The sequence below is a fragment of the Rhinolophus hipposideros genome (assembly GCF_964194185.1).
Source record: "Rhinolophus hipposideros genome assembly, chromosome: 14".
In the NCBI taxonomy this organism is placed as follows: Eukaryota; Metazoa; Chordata; class Mammalia; order Chiroptera; family Rhinolophidae; genus Rhinolophus; species Rhinolophus hipposideros.
Genome location: NC_138060.1, coordinates 47,064,923 through 47,082,003, shown reverse-complemented (window position 1 = coordinate 47,082,003; position 17,081 = coordinate 47,064,923). Strand labels below are relative to the sequence as shown.

The following is a 17,081-nucleotide window of genomic DNA, read 5'->3' as shown; positions in this document are numbered from 1 at the left end:
GAAGAATTCACATTCTCCCATGAACGTTCCTGTGATGAGAGTTATGATCTATGTCATTTAGATCAGGTTTAGTGTCTCACGTTTTAGTTATTCTGTATGCAAGACTTAGCTCTGTGTCACCATGTCATACCTTGCGTGCTGTAGGTACACATGAAGTGTCTCTTGAATAAATTAATTAATAAATGTTGAAAGAAAGAATAAAGACAAATACATACGAACACAAGGAAAAAATGGTGTCAATGTTACTGTCCATTGGTGAGTTAGGCATTCAATGAATTCATACAATTTACCCTGTTTCCAAGACAGATCCCCAGAGCAACTTTCACCTTAATATGTTTGTTAGCTTCTTTTATTTTTTGTCTTTTCAACTTGTCAAAGTGAGATTTTCTTAGTCCATTTTGCCTAATTCTTTCACAGTTTCACTGATCTTAATTGTTACTGATTTTGAATCAAGCATCTAAACTGCAAGAGTAGGAACGATATTTTTTTTAATTTACTAAATGTTTAGCAGCTACCAGAGTGACATTCACATTGTATGTTCAAAAGCATTAACTATAATGAGATGAATGCTGAATTTAATAATTCTCAGAGCCTTATTAAAAAGCTTAAATACCTTAATAATCATTCAAGGGAAGTTTGTATGAAACACTCAAAGAATTCATATTATTATAATGCTAAACACTAAGTGGTTTTTTTGTGTGTGTGATCTTCAACCTCAAGGCAATATTCAAATATTTTTTTCAGGACTAGAATACATATATACTGATTATATATATATATATATATATATATATATATATATATATATATACACACACACACACATACATACATACACAAAATATATACTGATATATCAGTATATATGATGTATATGTGTAACAGTATATGTAATATATAATATATATATATTATATATACGTAATGCATATATACATACATATATAATGTATATATGGTAAAAAAGACACCATATAGAAAAGAAATATTGTCATCTAAATCATAGATCTACATCTCCAAAGACAATGTAGAGCTATTATTAAAGAGCAGCTTAAATCATCTGCATGTTTGAGTATGAAGTGAAAGGGTTACTACAAGAGTAAATAAGATTTGTCTTTCTCTGTCTGACTTATTTCACTTAACATAATGTTCTCTAGGTCCATCCATGTTGTTGCAAATGGTAAGATTTCTTTCTTCTTTATGGCTGCATAATACTCCATTGTATAACTATACGGAAGGTGAGGGGATTAGAAAGCACAGTCAGTAACCACAAAATTGCCACGGGGTTATGAAAGTCAATCTGGGGAATGTAATCAATAATGTTGTAAAGATTTTGTAGGGTAGCCGATGGACACTTGTCTCATTAGGGAGACCACCTCAGGGAAGATGTAGATGCCTGATCACTGCACTGTACACCTGAAGCTGAAGCTGAACAACAATGAATATCAACTACAAGTTTATGTGTATATATACATGTATATATATACATATATGTGTATATATGTATATGTATGTATATGTATACATATGTATGTATCTGTAAACTATATATGTACATAGTTACAAGAATCGGGGTACAGCATTAGGAATAGAGACAGTGGAAATGTAATGGCTGTATGTGATATCAGAGGGATAGTGGATAGGGGGAGGAGGGTTCACACAGTGTGAGGGATATAAATGATAAATGTCTAACTATTACATTGTTTTGTGCACCTTAAACTAATAAAAAAAAATAAAAAGAGTAAATAGATTAAGGGAACAGTGTAAACTACTTTGTAGTATTAATAAAAATAAATACTATTAAATAGTACCATAAATCAGGAAGATTTGTGTTGAAGATAATAAGTTTCTCTCCTACTTTCTTAAACATTCTCTATCAGCCAAAATAAACTAGTCAGTATTTGCCAAAGTCCCTGTGCTTCCCTGCTCCAAGCATCTGATAAAGTACGATGTGGTGGAGAAAAGTGCCAAATTTGGAATGACAGGATCACGATTTGAGTGTGAACTCTGATACTTGCCAGGTGTACCACTGTTGGTAAGTTATTGACCATTACGATATCTAGCAAAAGCCTGATATAAAGTAGACAATATATATTCTGACTAAATGACCGGTCTGTATTTCAGGGTCTCCTTTTGTTAAATAATGCTAAATAAAAGTTAACTACCTCAAAGGTTCTGGGGAAAGATTAAGTTAAATAACATTCAAGAAGTATCCAACAATGCTTGGCAATTAGTTGATGTTCAGCCGTGGTATAACCTGTTATACTAGTCCACTGGGCCAGTGCCAGAATTCTATCCTTTTTTCCATAGAGCATATGACACTTTGGTATGGTTGGACTTCGGTAGTATATTAGTTTCCCAAGGCTAACTTAACAAATTACCAAAAACTTGGTAAAGCATAAAACAGGTATTATCTTACAGTTCTGTAGGATGGAAGTCTGTGTCTTATAAAACATTCATCACTGCAGTTAGGGCCCACCTAATCCAAGATGGTCACACCTCGAAATCCTGACTTTAATTGCATCTACAAAGATCCTTATTCCTATAAAGAATAAGGTCACATACTTTTTAAAAAATAATTACTGTTGATGTTCTATATCATATTAGTTTCAGGTGTACAGCATAGTGGTTAGACATTTATATAGCTTACAAAGTGATTCCCCTGATATGCCCAGTGACCACCTGGCACCATACGTAGTTATTACCGTATTCTTGACTATATTTCCCAAAGTGTACTTTACATCCCTGTGACTATTTTGTAACTGCCAATTTGTATTTCTTAATCCCTCCTTCTTTTCACCCAGCACCGCAAGCCTGCTCCCCTCTGGTAACCATCAGTTTTTTCTCTGCTATCTATGAGTCTGTTTCTGTTTTGTTAGTTTATTTTGTTTTCAGATTCTACATATAAGTGAAATCATACGGTATTTGTCTTTCTCTGTCTGACTTACTTCACTTAACATAATACCCTATAGGTCCATCCATTTTGCCCCAAATAGTTAAGATTTCATTGATTTTTATGGCCAAATAATAGTCTATTGTATATATGTACCACATTTTCTTAATCCAATTGTCTATTGATTAAGCAACTTAGGTTGCTTCTGTATCTTGGCTATTGTAAACAATGTTGCAGTGAACATAGGGGTACATATGTTTTTGAACTAGTGTTTTTTATTTCTTTGGATAAGCAACCAGAAGTGGAATTACTGAGTCATAAGGCAATTCTAGTTTTAATTTTTTGAGGAACCTTCAAACTGTTTTCCATAGTGGTTGCATCAATTTACAATCCCACCAACAGTCCACGAGGGTTCCCTTTTCTCCACACCCATGACAACACTTGTTGTTTGTTGATTTATTGATGGTAGCCATTCTGACAGCTATGAGGTGATATCAAATTGTGGTTTGAATTTGCATTTCTCTGATGCTTAGTGACATTGAGTATCTTTTCATATGTCTATTGGCCATCCGTATGTCCTCTTTGGACAAATGTCTATTCAGGTTCTCTGCCCATTTTTTAATTGGATTGTTTGGTTATTTTGGTGGTGAGTTGTATCAGTTAGTTAAATATTTTGGATATTAATGCCTTATTGGATGTATCATTGACAATTATCTTCTCCCATTCAGGAGGTGGTCTTTTCATTTTGTTCATGGTTTCCTTTGCTCTGCAAAAACTTTTTAGTTTGATAAAGTCCCATTTGTTTATCTTTTCTTTCTCTTGCCCAATGAGATACAGCTAAAAAATATTACTATGAGTAATGTCAGAGAATTTACTGCCTGTGTTTTCTTCTAGGAGTGTTCTGGTTTCAGATCTCATATTTAAGTTTTTAATTCATTTTGAGTTTATTCTTGTATATGGTGTAAAAAACTGGTGGTTTCTTTTCTTTTTTCTTTTTACATTTATGTTTCCAGTTTTTCCAACACCATTTATTGAAGAGACTGTTTTTATCCCATTGTATATGCTTGCCTCCTTTGTCATAGATTAATTTTCCATATAGGTGTGGGTTTATTTCTGGGCTCTCTATTCTGTTCCATGAATTCTGTTGATCTATGTGTCTGTTTTTATGCCAGTACATGCTGTTTTGATTACTGTAGCCTTGTAGTATAGTTTGATATCAGGTAGAGTGCTATCCTCAACTTTGTTCTTCTTTCTCAAGATTGCTTTGGCTATTCGGGGTCTTTTGTGGTTCCATGCATATTTTAGGATTTGTCCTAGTTCTGTAAAAAAATGTCATTAGTATTTTGATAGCAATTGCACTGAATCTATAGATTGCTTTGGGTAGCACAAACATTTTAATAATGTTAATTCTCCCTATCCATAAACATAGTATACGCTTCCATTTATTTGTATCTTCTTCCATTTCTTATAATTTTCAGAGTACAGGTCTTTTACCCCCTTGGTTAAATTTCTTGTGATGTATTTTTTTCATGCAATTATAAATGGGATTGTTCTTAATTTCCTCTTCCAGATAGTTCATTATTGGTGTATAAAAACCAACTGATTTCTGAATATTAATTTTGTATCCTGCTATTTTAATTGAATTCACTTATCACTTCTAATAGTTTTTTGGTGGACTCTTTAGGGTTCTCTATATATAGTACCTGTCATCTGCAAATAATGATGGTTTTACTTCTTTGTTTCCAATTTGGATGCCTTTTATTTCTTTTCCTTGAATAGGATGAATAAAGTGATAAAAGTGGACATCATTGTCTTATTCCAAATAAAGCTACATTCTGAGGTTCCTGATGGACATATCTTCTGGTGGGTACAATTCAACACACTACAAAAGACACTATAATCTTTATCTATTCCATCCCTTCTACTTCTCTTCCTGTGTTACATAACTGGTTCTCCTATGTTATCTAGCCCAGTGCTATTCAAAGTAGCCACCTGAGAATTTGTTAGAATTGTAAATTCTCATGCCCACCCTACTACGCCTACTGAATCAGAAACTCTGGGAGTGGGGACCAGAATCTCTATTTAAATAAGCTCTTCAGGTGACTTTTAAGCAAACTAAAGTTTTCTAGGCACTAATCTAGCCCACACCCATTAACAAGAGTATGATGATATGTGTCACTGATTTTAAAGAAACCAAAGCAAGCATTAATTTTTTCTTGTTGCTTGTAAAAAAACAAAAAGGTATATGTATAGAAAGTATATGCCATTTACTGGATAAAATACCATATATAATACTATATATATATATTAGAATTGATGACTACAAGGGTAAATAATAAAATTGCCTTTAATGCAAAGAACAGAAAATCCATTAGAATTGTGTTTATGTCAGATTCATATAATCTGCATAAACTGATTTCACATTGCCCATTTCCTTAAGTCACTAGTCATCGAAATAAAAATCTTTTTATTTTTAAGCAAGAAGTTTGTTAGCTGTGTTAAATATGAGGGTGTAAAATTTTGATTCAGCATTTTATTCTCAGAGAAGATAGAAACATATTTGGTAACATTCTTTTGAGAGTAATTGTCTGTCAATAATCACTAAAGAGCTACCTACTTTGACAGAATTTCGAAAAGTGTATCTGTGCCTTGAATAATGTACACAAACTCCTTGTCAAAAGTTATCATATAGAATGAAAAGCCAATATTTTCATTTCCCTTTGGAAAAATCTTCTGGGATAATATGCTTGGAATAGGGATGAAAACTAATTTCATAGAGCATTGTAAAGATAGTCATTACTGAAGCTGAGTATCTGGAGAGTGCCAATAATAAAGTTATGTTTTCAGGCCTAGATAATGACTGTTTTTAGCACTTTTTTGAAAAGGGGGAGACGTTGAAATAATCATTTTTCTAGTCCTATTTTAAACATGATTTCAACAGATTATACAAATATGCATAAATGTCAGTCAATTACTATATGCTCCAGTCAAATCAATCTTTACTAGAGTTCAATATTCCTGAGAGATTTGGACAATATCAGAGATCACTCCCTGGCAATATGACTTACAAATATCTTGCTTCCCTCTGCCCTATTTCTTCAGCCATGTGTAAGTTCACACTAAAGCACTGTGGATTTGTCTGCTTTGAGGTACTTACCAGAGAAAACACTGGAGTGTGTGTATTCAAGCAGTGAGCTGAGACACAGGAGAGTATTTTTCCTAAAAATAGAAGTTGTCCAGTAGACCACCTTAAACAGAAGGCATGAAGGGCCTTCTATTAACAATGCCCAATTCTAACTGAGGACAGAAGCAACAGGACAGTTTAAGAAGCTCTATGATTGTGTACTTTACTGATAATTTTTAAAGCCTAGAACTTAATTTTTTAAAATGGTCTTTGTCTATACCGGAGAGAGAACATAGAAATTCAGGGGATTTGTTGTTATTATTGTTGTTTCTGTTTTATAGCACAGATTGCACTGATATATATGAAGAGATTATGAATACTGAGGGCTAACCCAAACAGGGTGTCCTGGGAGGAAAGATCCCCATGAAAAGAACTTATGTCCCAGGTGTTTATCTGATTGAATGAAGCCAATAAATTAAATTATTTGACCTTAAATTGGAGACTCTAAAAATCCAAGTCTATTGAAAACAATTCCTATTTGTGTATAGTTTTTCCTGAAGTCACTGGATATTTTAGCAAGATAAATGCTGGGAGAATATAACATTTCTAAGGAAGACTTTTTCTAGAATCTATATATTTTAATTATATTTCAAAAATCTGATGCACACAGAACATTCAATGGTTATAGTACCTACATTACCTATATTACACTTTTTTTTTTTCTGGACAAAAGAAGTAATGTTGAGAGCTTCATTATCTGTTTTACCATTTTTCTCTCCATCAACTTGAGTAGGAAGGATAACTGGCCTGATTCTTCAATCCATGGATCACTGTCAAAAGTTCTGAGCACTTATCATCAGAATTGTGCAAAAGAAGATGATCTCTCTCCCACATAGAAATAAACTCTACACAATAGTATAATCCCTCCCAAAAAAGATTATTCTTTTAAAAATGTTATCTGGATCCAAGTCTTTCCATCAGCTCTCTGATGATTCCAGAGGTTGAAATGGAGGTTATTCTTTCACCTAGATCATGCAAGCACATAGAAGATACACTTCACTTTATATGATCTGGGTGGCTGTCCCCAGTACATAGGGGAGTACAGAGTTCAGATGTGTACCTAATATACATATTTCATGGTACAGAAAATTATTTTTGGAACAAAGTGAAGGTATTAAATACATAAGCAAAAAGAAAGATAAATAACACCTCAAAGTCATTATAATTTTAAAGAATTAAAAAAGTAATCATTTATAGATCTTCGAAGAAAGGAAATGGGTTTGTCTTGTCTAGTATAAATGAAAAGTTGGTAGAGGTGTGAGCAAAAGGTGACTGTTTATAAATCTGAAATTATAGATGAATTCTCATAAATTACAAGGAAATTCTACTAACTTTCACTGACATATTTTAGACTTTCTTTTTGCTAGTAGGAAAATGGTAGTTATTACTATTACAAATAGAAAGATCACTTAATATCTAGTGAAATAGCTACAACTATGAAATACAAACTCATCATTCAAATTCCTACCCTATGTTATATCAATAACCACTTTATATTGATTAGTAATATTGTTTTAGGTTTTAATGTAATGGAATGAGGAAGGTGATGGTGAATGAGAAATAGTTAAACTTTAAAAGAAACCCAGATTCATTCTGTGTGGAGCTTGATGTTGTAAACATGACTCTGGATTAGAGAGAAAGGATTATACTTGTAATGAACATAATCAGCAAAGTGAATTGAAGAAAGCTACAAAACATAACCTTTAGTCCCAAATAACAAAGGGCAACAAAAGAGGAATCACATTTTGTAGAATTCTCTTTATTGCCTTCTGGCTGGCTCAGAGTTAAAATATACAATAGAAAAACGTGAAAACTTATGGTTGAAAAGTTTTGAATTTCTGGACTCTTGACACCAGATTTTAGGTATTACTAAACTCAGCTTCCAATTGAACTATTCATAGTATCTTGAGTGAATTTTTAAATGGGTATTATGTATAGAGAAACAAAAATTAATACAATATTTCTATTATCGTGAGTGGTGACATAGGTATATAAATGTCTTTGGATACCAGAGATTAATCCATTTTGTCCAATTCTAATATTTCACTATTAACAGTTATCCTGTAGATTTCCTATAGATTATAACTCAAGATCAAAAGGTAAGTCTTGCAACATAATCAAGCATGTTTAGTTATTAATTTACTAAAGAGTATCTTGTTAAAAATTATTCTCCTGGAAGGTTGTTTCAGAACCCTGCCTTGTAGTGGTGCAGTTTCCCTCTGCTGATTTTGAACATAGAGTAATTGAAATTAGCATGAAAATAATTTTCTATTTTAAGGTTCCCACTGATGTAAAGTGATAAATGCACAATTTTATTATTAATATTTGTTTATTTATCTGTATTTGAAAAATGCACAAGCACATCAAAAGAATTGCACATTAAAATTTAGGAAATTCTGGGGGTGATGAAAATAGTCTTTATTTTGAGAGGGGATGGTCGTTACGTGGGTGTACACATTTAAGAAAAACTCATCAAACTCCACGCTTAAGATCTGTGCATTTTACATGTGTAAATTTGACTTCAAAAAAGTAATGAAATTAAGAAAAAGTAAGTCAAATGAAAGACAACTATAGTAACTAACAGTATCGAAAATGGCAAAATGGTGATGGAATACCTGAATGGTTCAAGTTTGGGGATCACTGGCCTAAGGAAAGGTGACTAAAATAATGTCCACAAAGTAGACTAATGTCCAAAAGGAAACTAAATGAGTTTTGATGCCTGAGACCTTTCCCAAGGCATTTCTCGGTTTATTATTCTTTTCTGAGATTTCCCTCTGCCTGGGGCTAGAAGCCAGCAGTAGGGATATATTATAATATGTATCTTGGGGGAAAGATGCACATGAAACTAAGTGAATCAAGTGAGTTACAGTATGTGAATTCCAAATTAGTAAGCAAACTTAATAATTAACACAAATATCCAGACGTCTAGTCATAAAATGTAAGCAACTTATCCTGCTATTGCTCTAATGAAAATGTCCTGTTAATTATGAAATTTTGCAATAACTTTGGGGAAAATATTTTTTTTTTTTTTTAATTAATTTTATTGGGGTGACAATTGTTAGTAAATTTACATAGATTTCAGGTGTACAATTCTGTATTACATCGTCTATAAATCCCATTGTGTGTTCACCACCCAGAGTCAGTTCTCCTTCCATCACCATATATTTGATCCCCTTTACCCTCATCACCCACCCCCCACCCACTTACCCTCTGGTAACCACTAAATTATTGTCTGTGTCTATGAGTTTTTGTTTCTCATTTGTTTGTCTTGTTCTTTTTGGTTTATATACCACATATCAGTGAAATCATAGGGTTCTCTGCTTTTTCTGTCTGACTTGTTTCACTTAGCATTATTCTCTCGAGATCCATCCATGTTGTCACAAATGTTCCTATATCATCTTTCCTTAACGCCGAATAGTATTCCATTGTGTATATGTACCACAACTTCTTTATCCATTCATCTATTGAAGGACATTTTGGTTGTTTCCATGTCTTGGCCACCGTAAACAAAGCTGCAATGAACATTGGCGTACACGTGTCTCTATAGAGAAATGCTTTTATATTTTTGGGGTAGATACCCAGGAGATGCAAATGAAAACCACAATGAGATATCACCTCACCCCAGTCAGAATGGCTTTCATCAACAAAACAAATAGTAACAAGTGTTGGAGAGGCTGTGGAGAAAAAGGAACTCTCATACACTGTTGGTGGGAATGCAGACTGGTGCAGCCGCTATGGAAGGCAGTGTGGAGGTTCCTCAAGAAATTACGAATAGAATTACCATATGACCCAGCAATCGGGAAAATATTTTTTATCTGAAAATATAATAGCCTAAATTCCTCATACACCAACGTATAAATCAAAAGACTGGTCATTAATTTTGTCTTTCAAAGTATATAAGTTAAACTCTTGGCATTAATAAAAGTAAAGTGTTAGAAAGAATCATACCCATACATATGCATATAATTTCTATATATAAGCTAAAAAAAATAGAAAACAGAACGAAAAAGAGGTCCTCTTCTCATCAATAACAAATATCTAGGATAGACTTAATTAGAAATATATAAAATTCTACTTTGAAAAAACTAAAGCAAAATAAATAGAGAGAATCATCAAACTTGTCTTTTGATTTATTTTGCTTTAGTTTTTTCATCAAAGTGTTACTGGTAGCAATAGGTGAAGATTAAGTGAATCGTAACATGTTTTTGTTTTAGTGAAAGAGCAGTCTTTTAAAGCATGTCACAAATAGCTCTGAAGACCCCCCAAAATGTTTTACTATATAAGTACAGCAAAAGAACTATGTTTGCAACATATTGACAAAATAATAACTTTGAAAGAAAAAAGACTGTCAAATGGCTAGAATTGTCAAGGTAAGACCGTCTACACATTCCCTTTAACTAACGATGGGACTGTAAATGGTACAATAATGTTGGGAGATATTTTTGGAGGGGGATGTTCAGCAAATTGGTAATTTTTCCTACAGAAATATTCCACACATTTACAGAAATTTGTATACAATGATGTTGCTGCTTTTTTACTTGTAATTTTGCAAATTGAATCAACCTCAATGTTCAGGAATTGATTCAATAAATTAAGATATTTTCATAAAATAAAATGCTATGCAACAACTAAAGATTTGGCAGATCTTTGATTTAAGAAGATGTCAACAAAATATTTAGTGAAAAAGTAGAGTTTAAATTCATTCCATTTATGTTAACAAAGTATATATACTTATACATATTTCACATAAACACATATATTTAAATATGCATAAAGAAATAACAGTAAAATATGCATAAAATTAAAAAATTGGTTTAATTAATGTGATGGGTTTTGGATGATTTAAAAAATTCTATCCTCCAAATACAACGCTATTGTATTACTTTGAAAAAATAAATTATGATTAAAATGTGGGACTTACTTTAAAAAAAAAAGACTTTTACCTAATCTTAACTATCTAATGGAATTATGATGCTATTACAAGTCTGAGAATTGTAAATGTTCCTAAAGCCTTACTTCCTATCTCTTTCTAAGGAGAAATTTGGAAGAAAAGTACTGGCATTTATTACACAATAACCTACTAAAATATATAGTCACTATATACTATTATAATTGCTTTTCATATTAACCATTATAACATTCATACAATGTAATTATTACTGTTCCCAATGCAGAGATTAATTCAATGAGGTGCAGAGGTGTTAACTTGCCTAAAGTCACAAAACAACTATGGAGCACAACTAGCTCTTGAAGGCAGATTTGGCTCATTCATAAATTTGTATTCTTTCCACCAGTTTGCTGCTTCCTAAATATATATATATATATATATATATATATATATATATATATATATATATATATATATACATATATGCTTCCTAAATATATATATATATATATGTACATATATGTATATATATATTTTTTTCCCCCAAACATTTTTTAGAATCTATAACAGGCAACACCATCAGCTACTCCACCTGCCTTCCTGGAACACTACGGTTTTTATTCCTTTTTTTCTTTTCCCTAGGCTAATTGACTCACATATTTACTCTGGTCTGCACAAGTCTTTTCGACATTCTGAAAGTACAACATTTTGCCATGTATAATGCATACTTTTTTGCCCAAATTGTGAGGGAAAAATAAGGATGCACATTATACATCGGTACTACTAATTCCGTATCTACATAAATGTTTTTCATTCATGCTTATGAGTTAAAAGTGTAACTCTAGAAATCAATTACGATATCTATACGCAAAATAATACCCTAGAACATGATAATCGGTTTTGCTGAACTTACGACGAATTTACAAAGATGAAGAGTTCTTGGCCTTCTATATGCGTAAATATCGTAAATTTGTTACTGGTACATAACATTTCCTGTACCTTGTATCTGTTCTTGTGTTTTGTAATTATTTGTTACATAAAATTTCTTGTACCATACTATGCTAAAAAAACTAAATGCTAAAATTCCTTTATAATACAAGCAACAAGTACCTAAATGTAAACAAATAAAAATTTGAATTAAAATGAAAAGATTTTTTTCCCCTGAAAGTTTGGGCCAAAAATGTGGGTGTGTATTATACACAGCAAAATATGGTACTTATTGGGCTGTTATAAATATTTTATAGTTCATGAAATATTAGAGTAAGAAAGGACTTAAAGCAATCTAGATCTTCCTCTTCTTTTTAAAAATAAAAAAATAATGAAGCGAGACTCAGAGATTAGTGTGACTCCCTCAGAGTCTCTTTCGTTCCGACTGCTGTCTCTGAGTAGAGATGGTCAGGTGGCTGCCCTGTGCTACTCACACTGAAGGAGAGGGGCTGTGAGAGTGGCAGAGGCTTGTAGTTAGGGCTCTCAGTAAGTGCACCGCTACCATTTACAGCCAGACAGATGTAGGCCTATAATACGTTGAGTAGAGAATAAGGAAATTATTCAAAAATTTTGAGAACAGTATGTTTATTCCATTTCAGCTTCCCACTCTATAATAAGCCTTCTAAATTCCTTGGACTTTTGTCTAACATGTTTCTCTATTATTTTGCATTATGTCACTATACAATTATACTTGTAATTTGTTGAGTCCAGCAGTGTATTCAAAAGTCATGACAACTGTTGGGCAGTTCTTATACAGTTTGTTCCATGGATTGCAAGATATCTAGTGTGCTTAACCTTTGCCCACCCCACCCCCCAAAAAAATTCCTAATATTCCCTCAAATTACTATAACCAAAAACATTTCCACACATTTTTAAAATATCTGAGAGGGCAATGTCTCTTAAACTAACTGTGATATAAATGACCAGTTTTCTCCTCTAGTATGTTCAACATGTATACTTGTATAAAACTACAAAAATAAATAAATAAAATAAAGTCGCTAGAAAAAAATGACATAATAAACAGACATACAAAATACAAGTTCCATTTTATTATTACATTCAACAGACAAAAATTACTCTGTCAAGTCACCAGACAAGTTTCTAAATGGTTACTCTCATTTTTTTGTTCCTATCTCATTGCAGACCAAAAATAATAGTTCACAGACCAGCTCTGGTCCATGGACCATACTTTGAATAATGCTGTCCTACGGACAGTATTGCCTTCATTGAGAATCACTGGTAAAAATAAAGCGATATGGTGATGTTAGTTATTACTGTCTTAATAATTTTTTATTCTAAATATCCTAAAGCAGAGACTGAAATAAACAATCCCATCCATATTAAAAATCTTGAATTATATCACATATTCCTGCCCACATCTTCAAGCATACACACAAGTCCTATTTCCTTTTTTTTTTTTTTTTTTTAGAGCAACATTGTCTTCTGTGACATTAAATTCCTCTCTGTAAAGGTACATCAACATTATTTAGCCAGTGAAAATCCCAGATTCTTTTTACAAGCCAAAAAGCAAATGTATAAAACAAAATCTGATTTTAAAAGGACTCATAAAATATGCATATTCAGAATACAAAAATGATGTTCACTTCACTGCCTATTCATCTAGAGGTTCATCCCAATATCCCCCTAGTTTACATTCAACCTTCCCTGGGTCCGCCATGTACCAACCCCACCACTCAACACAGAAAATACGACAGGTATAGGCTTTCCTTTCAATCACAATTCTTTTTCTTATGACACCAATATATTATTTGTCCTGAAGAATTTAAGCATTGACTGACTCTCTTTTTCACTGGTATCCTGTTAAGAATATTGTCACTTGAGGAGAACGTCAAGGTTATTCTTATCCCAGTTATTATAGTTTTGACAGTAAGTAGAGTTAAACATCTCTCTGTATATAATATACAGAGTGATGTGTTGAACTTTTTAAATTCTTTTAAAATGCTATTGATTTTATAAGTTCTCATTAAAAGGATTCTAGGTTCAGATTCATTCAAAAGGCTGATGCTATTCTCTACTTAAGATTTTAATTTTCCATAATTCTATAGTACTGATATCAGTAACCACAAATATTAAATTTCTAGTGTCAGCCTAAAAAGGGAAACGTATACTTAATTAACATTTATAAGAAAAAAATTGATTATGTTTTATTTTGCTTTTAAATATTCATTTAACTTTTTTAAAAAAATAGTATTTATCAAATAATATTCGAAATCTGTACACTTTACATCATAAAACATAATCTTACCCTTTTCTTGACCACCACAGCAACTTTGCCTTCTGCTTGGGATGTATCTGTAAGATAATAAAATATGGCTGCTTCAAAAATAGTGCCTATATTCCTATTCAAATAAATGCAAAGTTACACGATCAAAGTTCTCTGCTTTTTCATATTGTGATAATGTGTTTTCTGTGGTTCTTTTCATCAAAATGCTAATAAACTCCACTTACCAGAGTTAACTAGAACAAAGTAATACAAAAGTAATAATAATAATACCAGGAATTTGTAAACCTATTTAACAAACCTCCTCTCTTAAATCTGACTGGTTGGTTGGATGTCATCTAGCATCAAGTATATATTATTTCTAGATTTGGGTCAGCTTGTGTGCTCTGGAGTACATAGGATCTGGAATTAAATCCCAGCTACCTCTGCTTTTGGGTTAGGGTTAGGGTTAGATGATTGAGTAGGTAAATGTTGTGCTTGCCTCGTCCTACAACTGCATGAAAACTAGGTGAACGTAAGTCCTATAACAAAAGATATACAGAAGAAGCCATGTGGAGACTGGTAGGTGGGGTGGAGATGTGGAACAGGTTGCTCCCAAATCTGCATGTGGCCATTAAAAATCAGGAAGGATAACTCGGCTGCAGAGGTCACCCTGAGGAGTGAGGGTTCCCAGCTCCACACAAGGCTCCCCAGTCCAGGGTTCCAGTGCCAAGAAGAAAAGTCCCCACCACTTCTACCTGTGAAAACCAGCAGAGATTGTGGCGAAATGAGACAGAGGGCTGCTAGAGTCCCAGGCGTCCCTCTAAAAGGGCCCATGCACTGACTTACTGATGGACTCACTTACTCTAAGGCAGTAGCTCAAAAAGTGGAAGGGACATACCAGAAGGAACTGAGTTGTCTGGCTTCAGGATGATGCAGGAGGGGCAGCTTTCTCCCAGACAGAAGTGCTGGCAGAAACCCTGTTCCATTGTTAAGCCTTCCCCACAACCCAGCATGCAGATGCAGACAGGCACCATATCTGAGTCTCCACAAACCTGGTTAATACCCTTTGTCCTGCCCTCGTGGTTCCCTGAGACCTCGCACCACCCGACTTGAGGGCCAACCCAAACTGCTTCTAGTGGTTTTTCCATACAAACAACCTGTCTCAGTTTGAGCTATGGACTTTCCTAAAATCTCTCAAAGATTCCAAACCACAAACAAGCGACATCTGATCTCAGCATGCCCCATACCTCTTGCTAAGTGGCCCCAAGTCCAGCACTAGTGACAGCCAGCCTTGGTTTGGAGCTTACACTCTTCCAGGCACCTCTAAGCCCAGAACAAGTAGCATCCATCTCAAGATCACTTTGGGCTGGGCACAGACAGTGGCTGAACTTGGCCTGCACCAGAGCCCCTCCCAAGAGGCCCCAGAACAAATATATCCTGTGGCCAGCTTCAGAGCATCACCCAACCACCTCCACAAATGACACACCCAAAGGGCAGACTGGGTAGGCACCAGAACCCAGTTAAAGTAAACCCTGCTCCATGGGGTTGGCCCCTGCACACAGCTCCTCCACTGTAGTCATCGCCAGTCCTCACAGCCAATCAGCCTGAGGGTCAATCCTTCCCAGCGATGTGCCAACAGTAATCAAGACTCCACCACACTCGGAGGGCACAGACAACCCACACACGGGACACACCTGGAGCACCTGAGTCAGGTGACGAGGGAGACTGTGCCGCTGGACCCCGGACCCCACAGACCACCTACTACATAAGGCCACTTTACCAAAACCAGGAAATATAGCAGATCTACCTAATACAGAGAAACAAACACATTAAGGCAGCCAAAATGAGGAGACAAAGAAGCATGTCCCAAACAAACAAACAAAAAACAAAACAAAACAAAACTCCAGAAAAAGAACTAAACAAAATGGAGACAAGAAACCTTCCAGATGCAGAGCTCAAAACACTGGTTGTAAGGATGCTCGATGAACTCAGGGGAAGAGTAGATGAAATCAGTGAGAACATTAACAAAGAGATAGAAAACATAAAAATGGAGATAGAAAACATGAAAAAGAAGCAGTCAGTAATGCAGAATATAATAAGTGAAGTGAAGAATGCATTAGAGGGAATCAAAGTAGATTAGATGAAGCAGAGTAGTGAATCAACAATTTGGAAGTCAAGGTCATGGAAAAAACCCAATCAGAACAGCAAAAAGAAAGAAAGAATTTTTAAAAAGGAGGATAGTTTAAAGGCCTCTGGAACAAGATCAAGTGTACCAATATTTGCATCATAGGGGTACCAAAGGGAGAAAAGAGAACAACGAATTAGAAACCTACTTAAAGAAACAGTGAGAGAAAACTTCCGTAACCTGGCGAAGGAAATAGACATGCAAGTCGAGGAAGTGTGGAAAGTCCCAAACAGGACGCACCCAAATAGGCCCATCATAAGATACATAGTAAAAATCCAAAGGTTGAAGACAAAGAGGGAATCTTAAAAGCAGCATGAGAAAAGCAGTTAGCTACCTACAAGGAAGGTAGGTAAGCTGCCATAAGACTGTCAGCTGATTTCTCAACAGAAACTTTGCAGGACAGAACGAACGCATTGGCAGAAAATATTCAAAGTGATGAAAGCAAGGACCTACCACCGAGATTACTGTACCCAGCAAAGCTACCAATTAGAATCAAAGGACAGGTAAAGAGCTGCCCAGACAAGAAAAAGACTAACGTAGTTTATCACCACCAAACCAGTATTACAGGAAATGTTAGAGACTTCTTTAAGAAGAAGAAAAGATCAAAACTAGAAATAATTCAATGGCAATAACTACATGCCTAGCAAAAATTACTTTAAATGTAAATGGGTTAAATGCTCCAATCAAAAGACATAGGGTGGCTGAATGGATAAGAAAATG

The 17,081-nt window shown here is 34.2% G+C and overlaps 1 protein-coding gene across 1 annotated transcript in view; it reads right to left on the bottom strand.

Annotated features, from left to right (window-relative positions):
* The window catches only part of ZCWPW2 (zinc finger CW-type and PWWP domain containing 2), a 132,654-nt gene that overhangs the window by 12,487 nt on the left and 103,086 nt on the right, over positions 1 to 17,081 (bottom strand). The window contains exon 8 of the mRNA XM_081072557.1: positions 14,219 to 14,265. Coding sequence (XP_080928683.1) covers positions 14,219 to 14,265 — 47 coding nt within the window. The remainder of the gene's footprint in view (positions 1 to 14,218; positions 14,266 to 17,081) is intronic.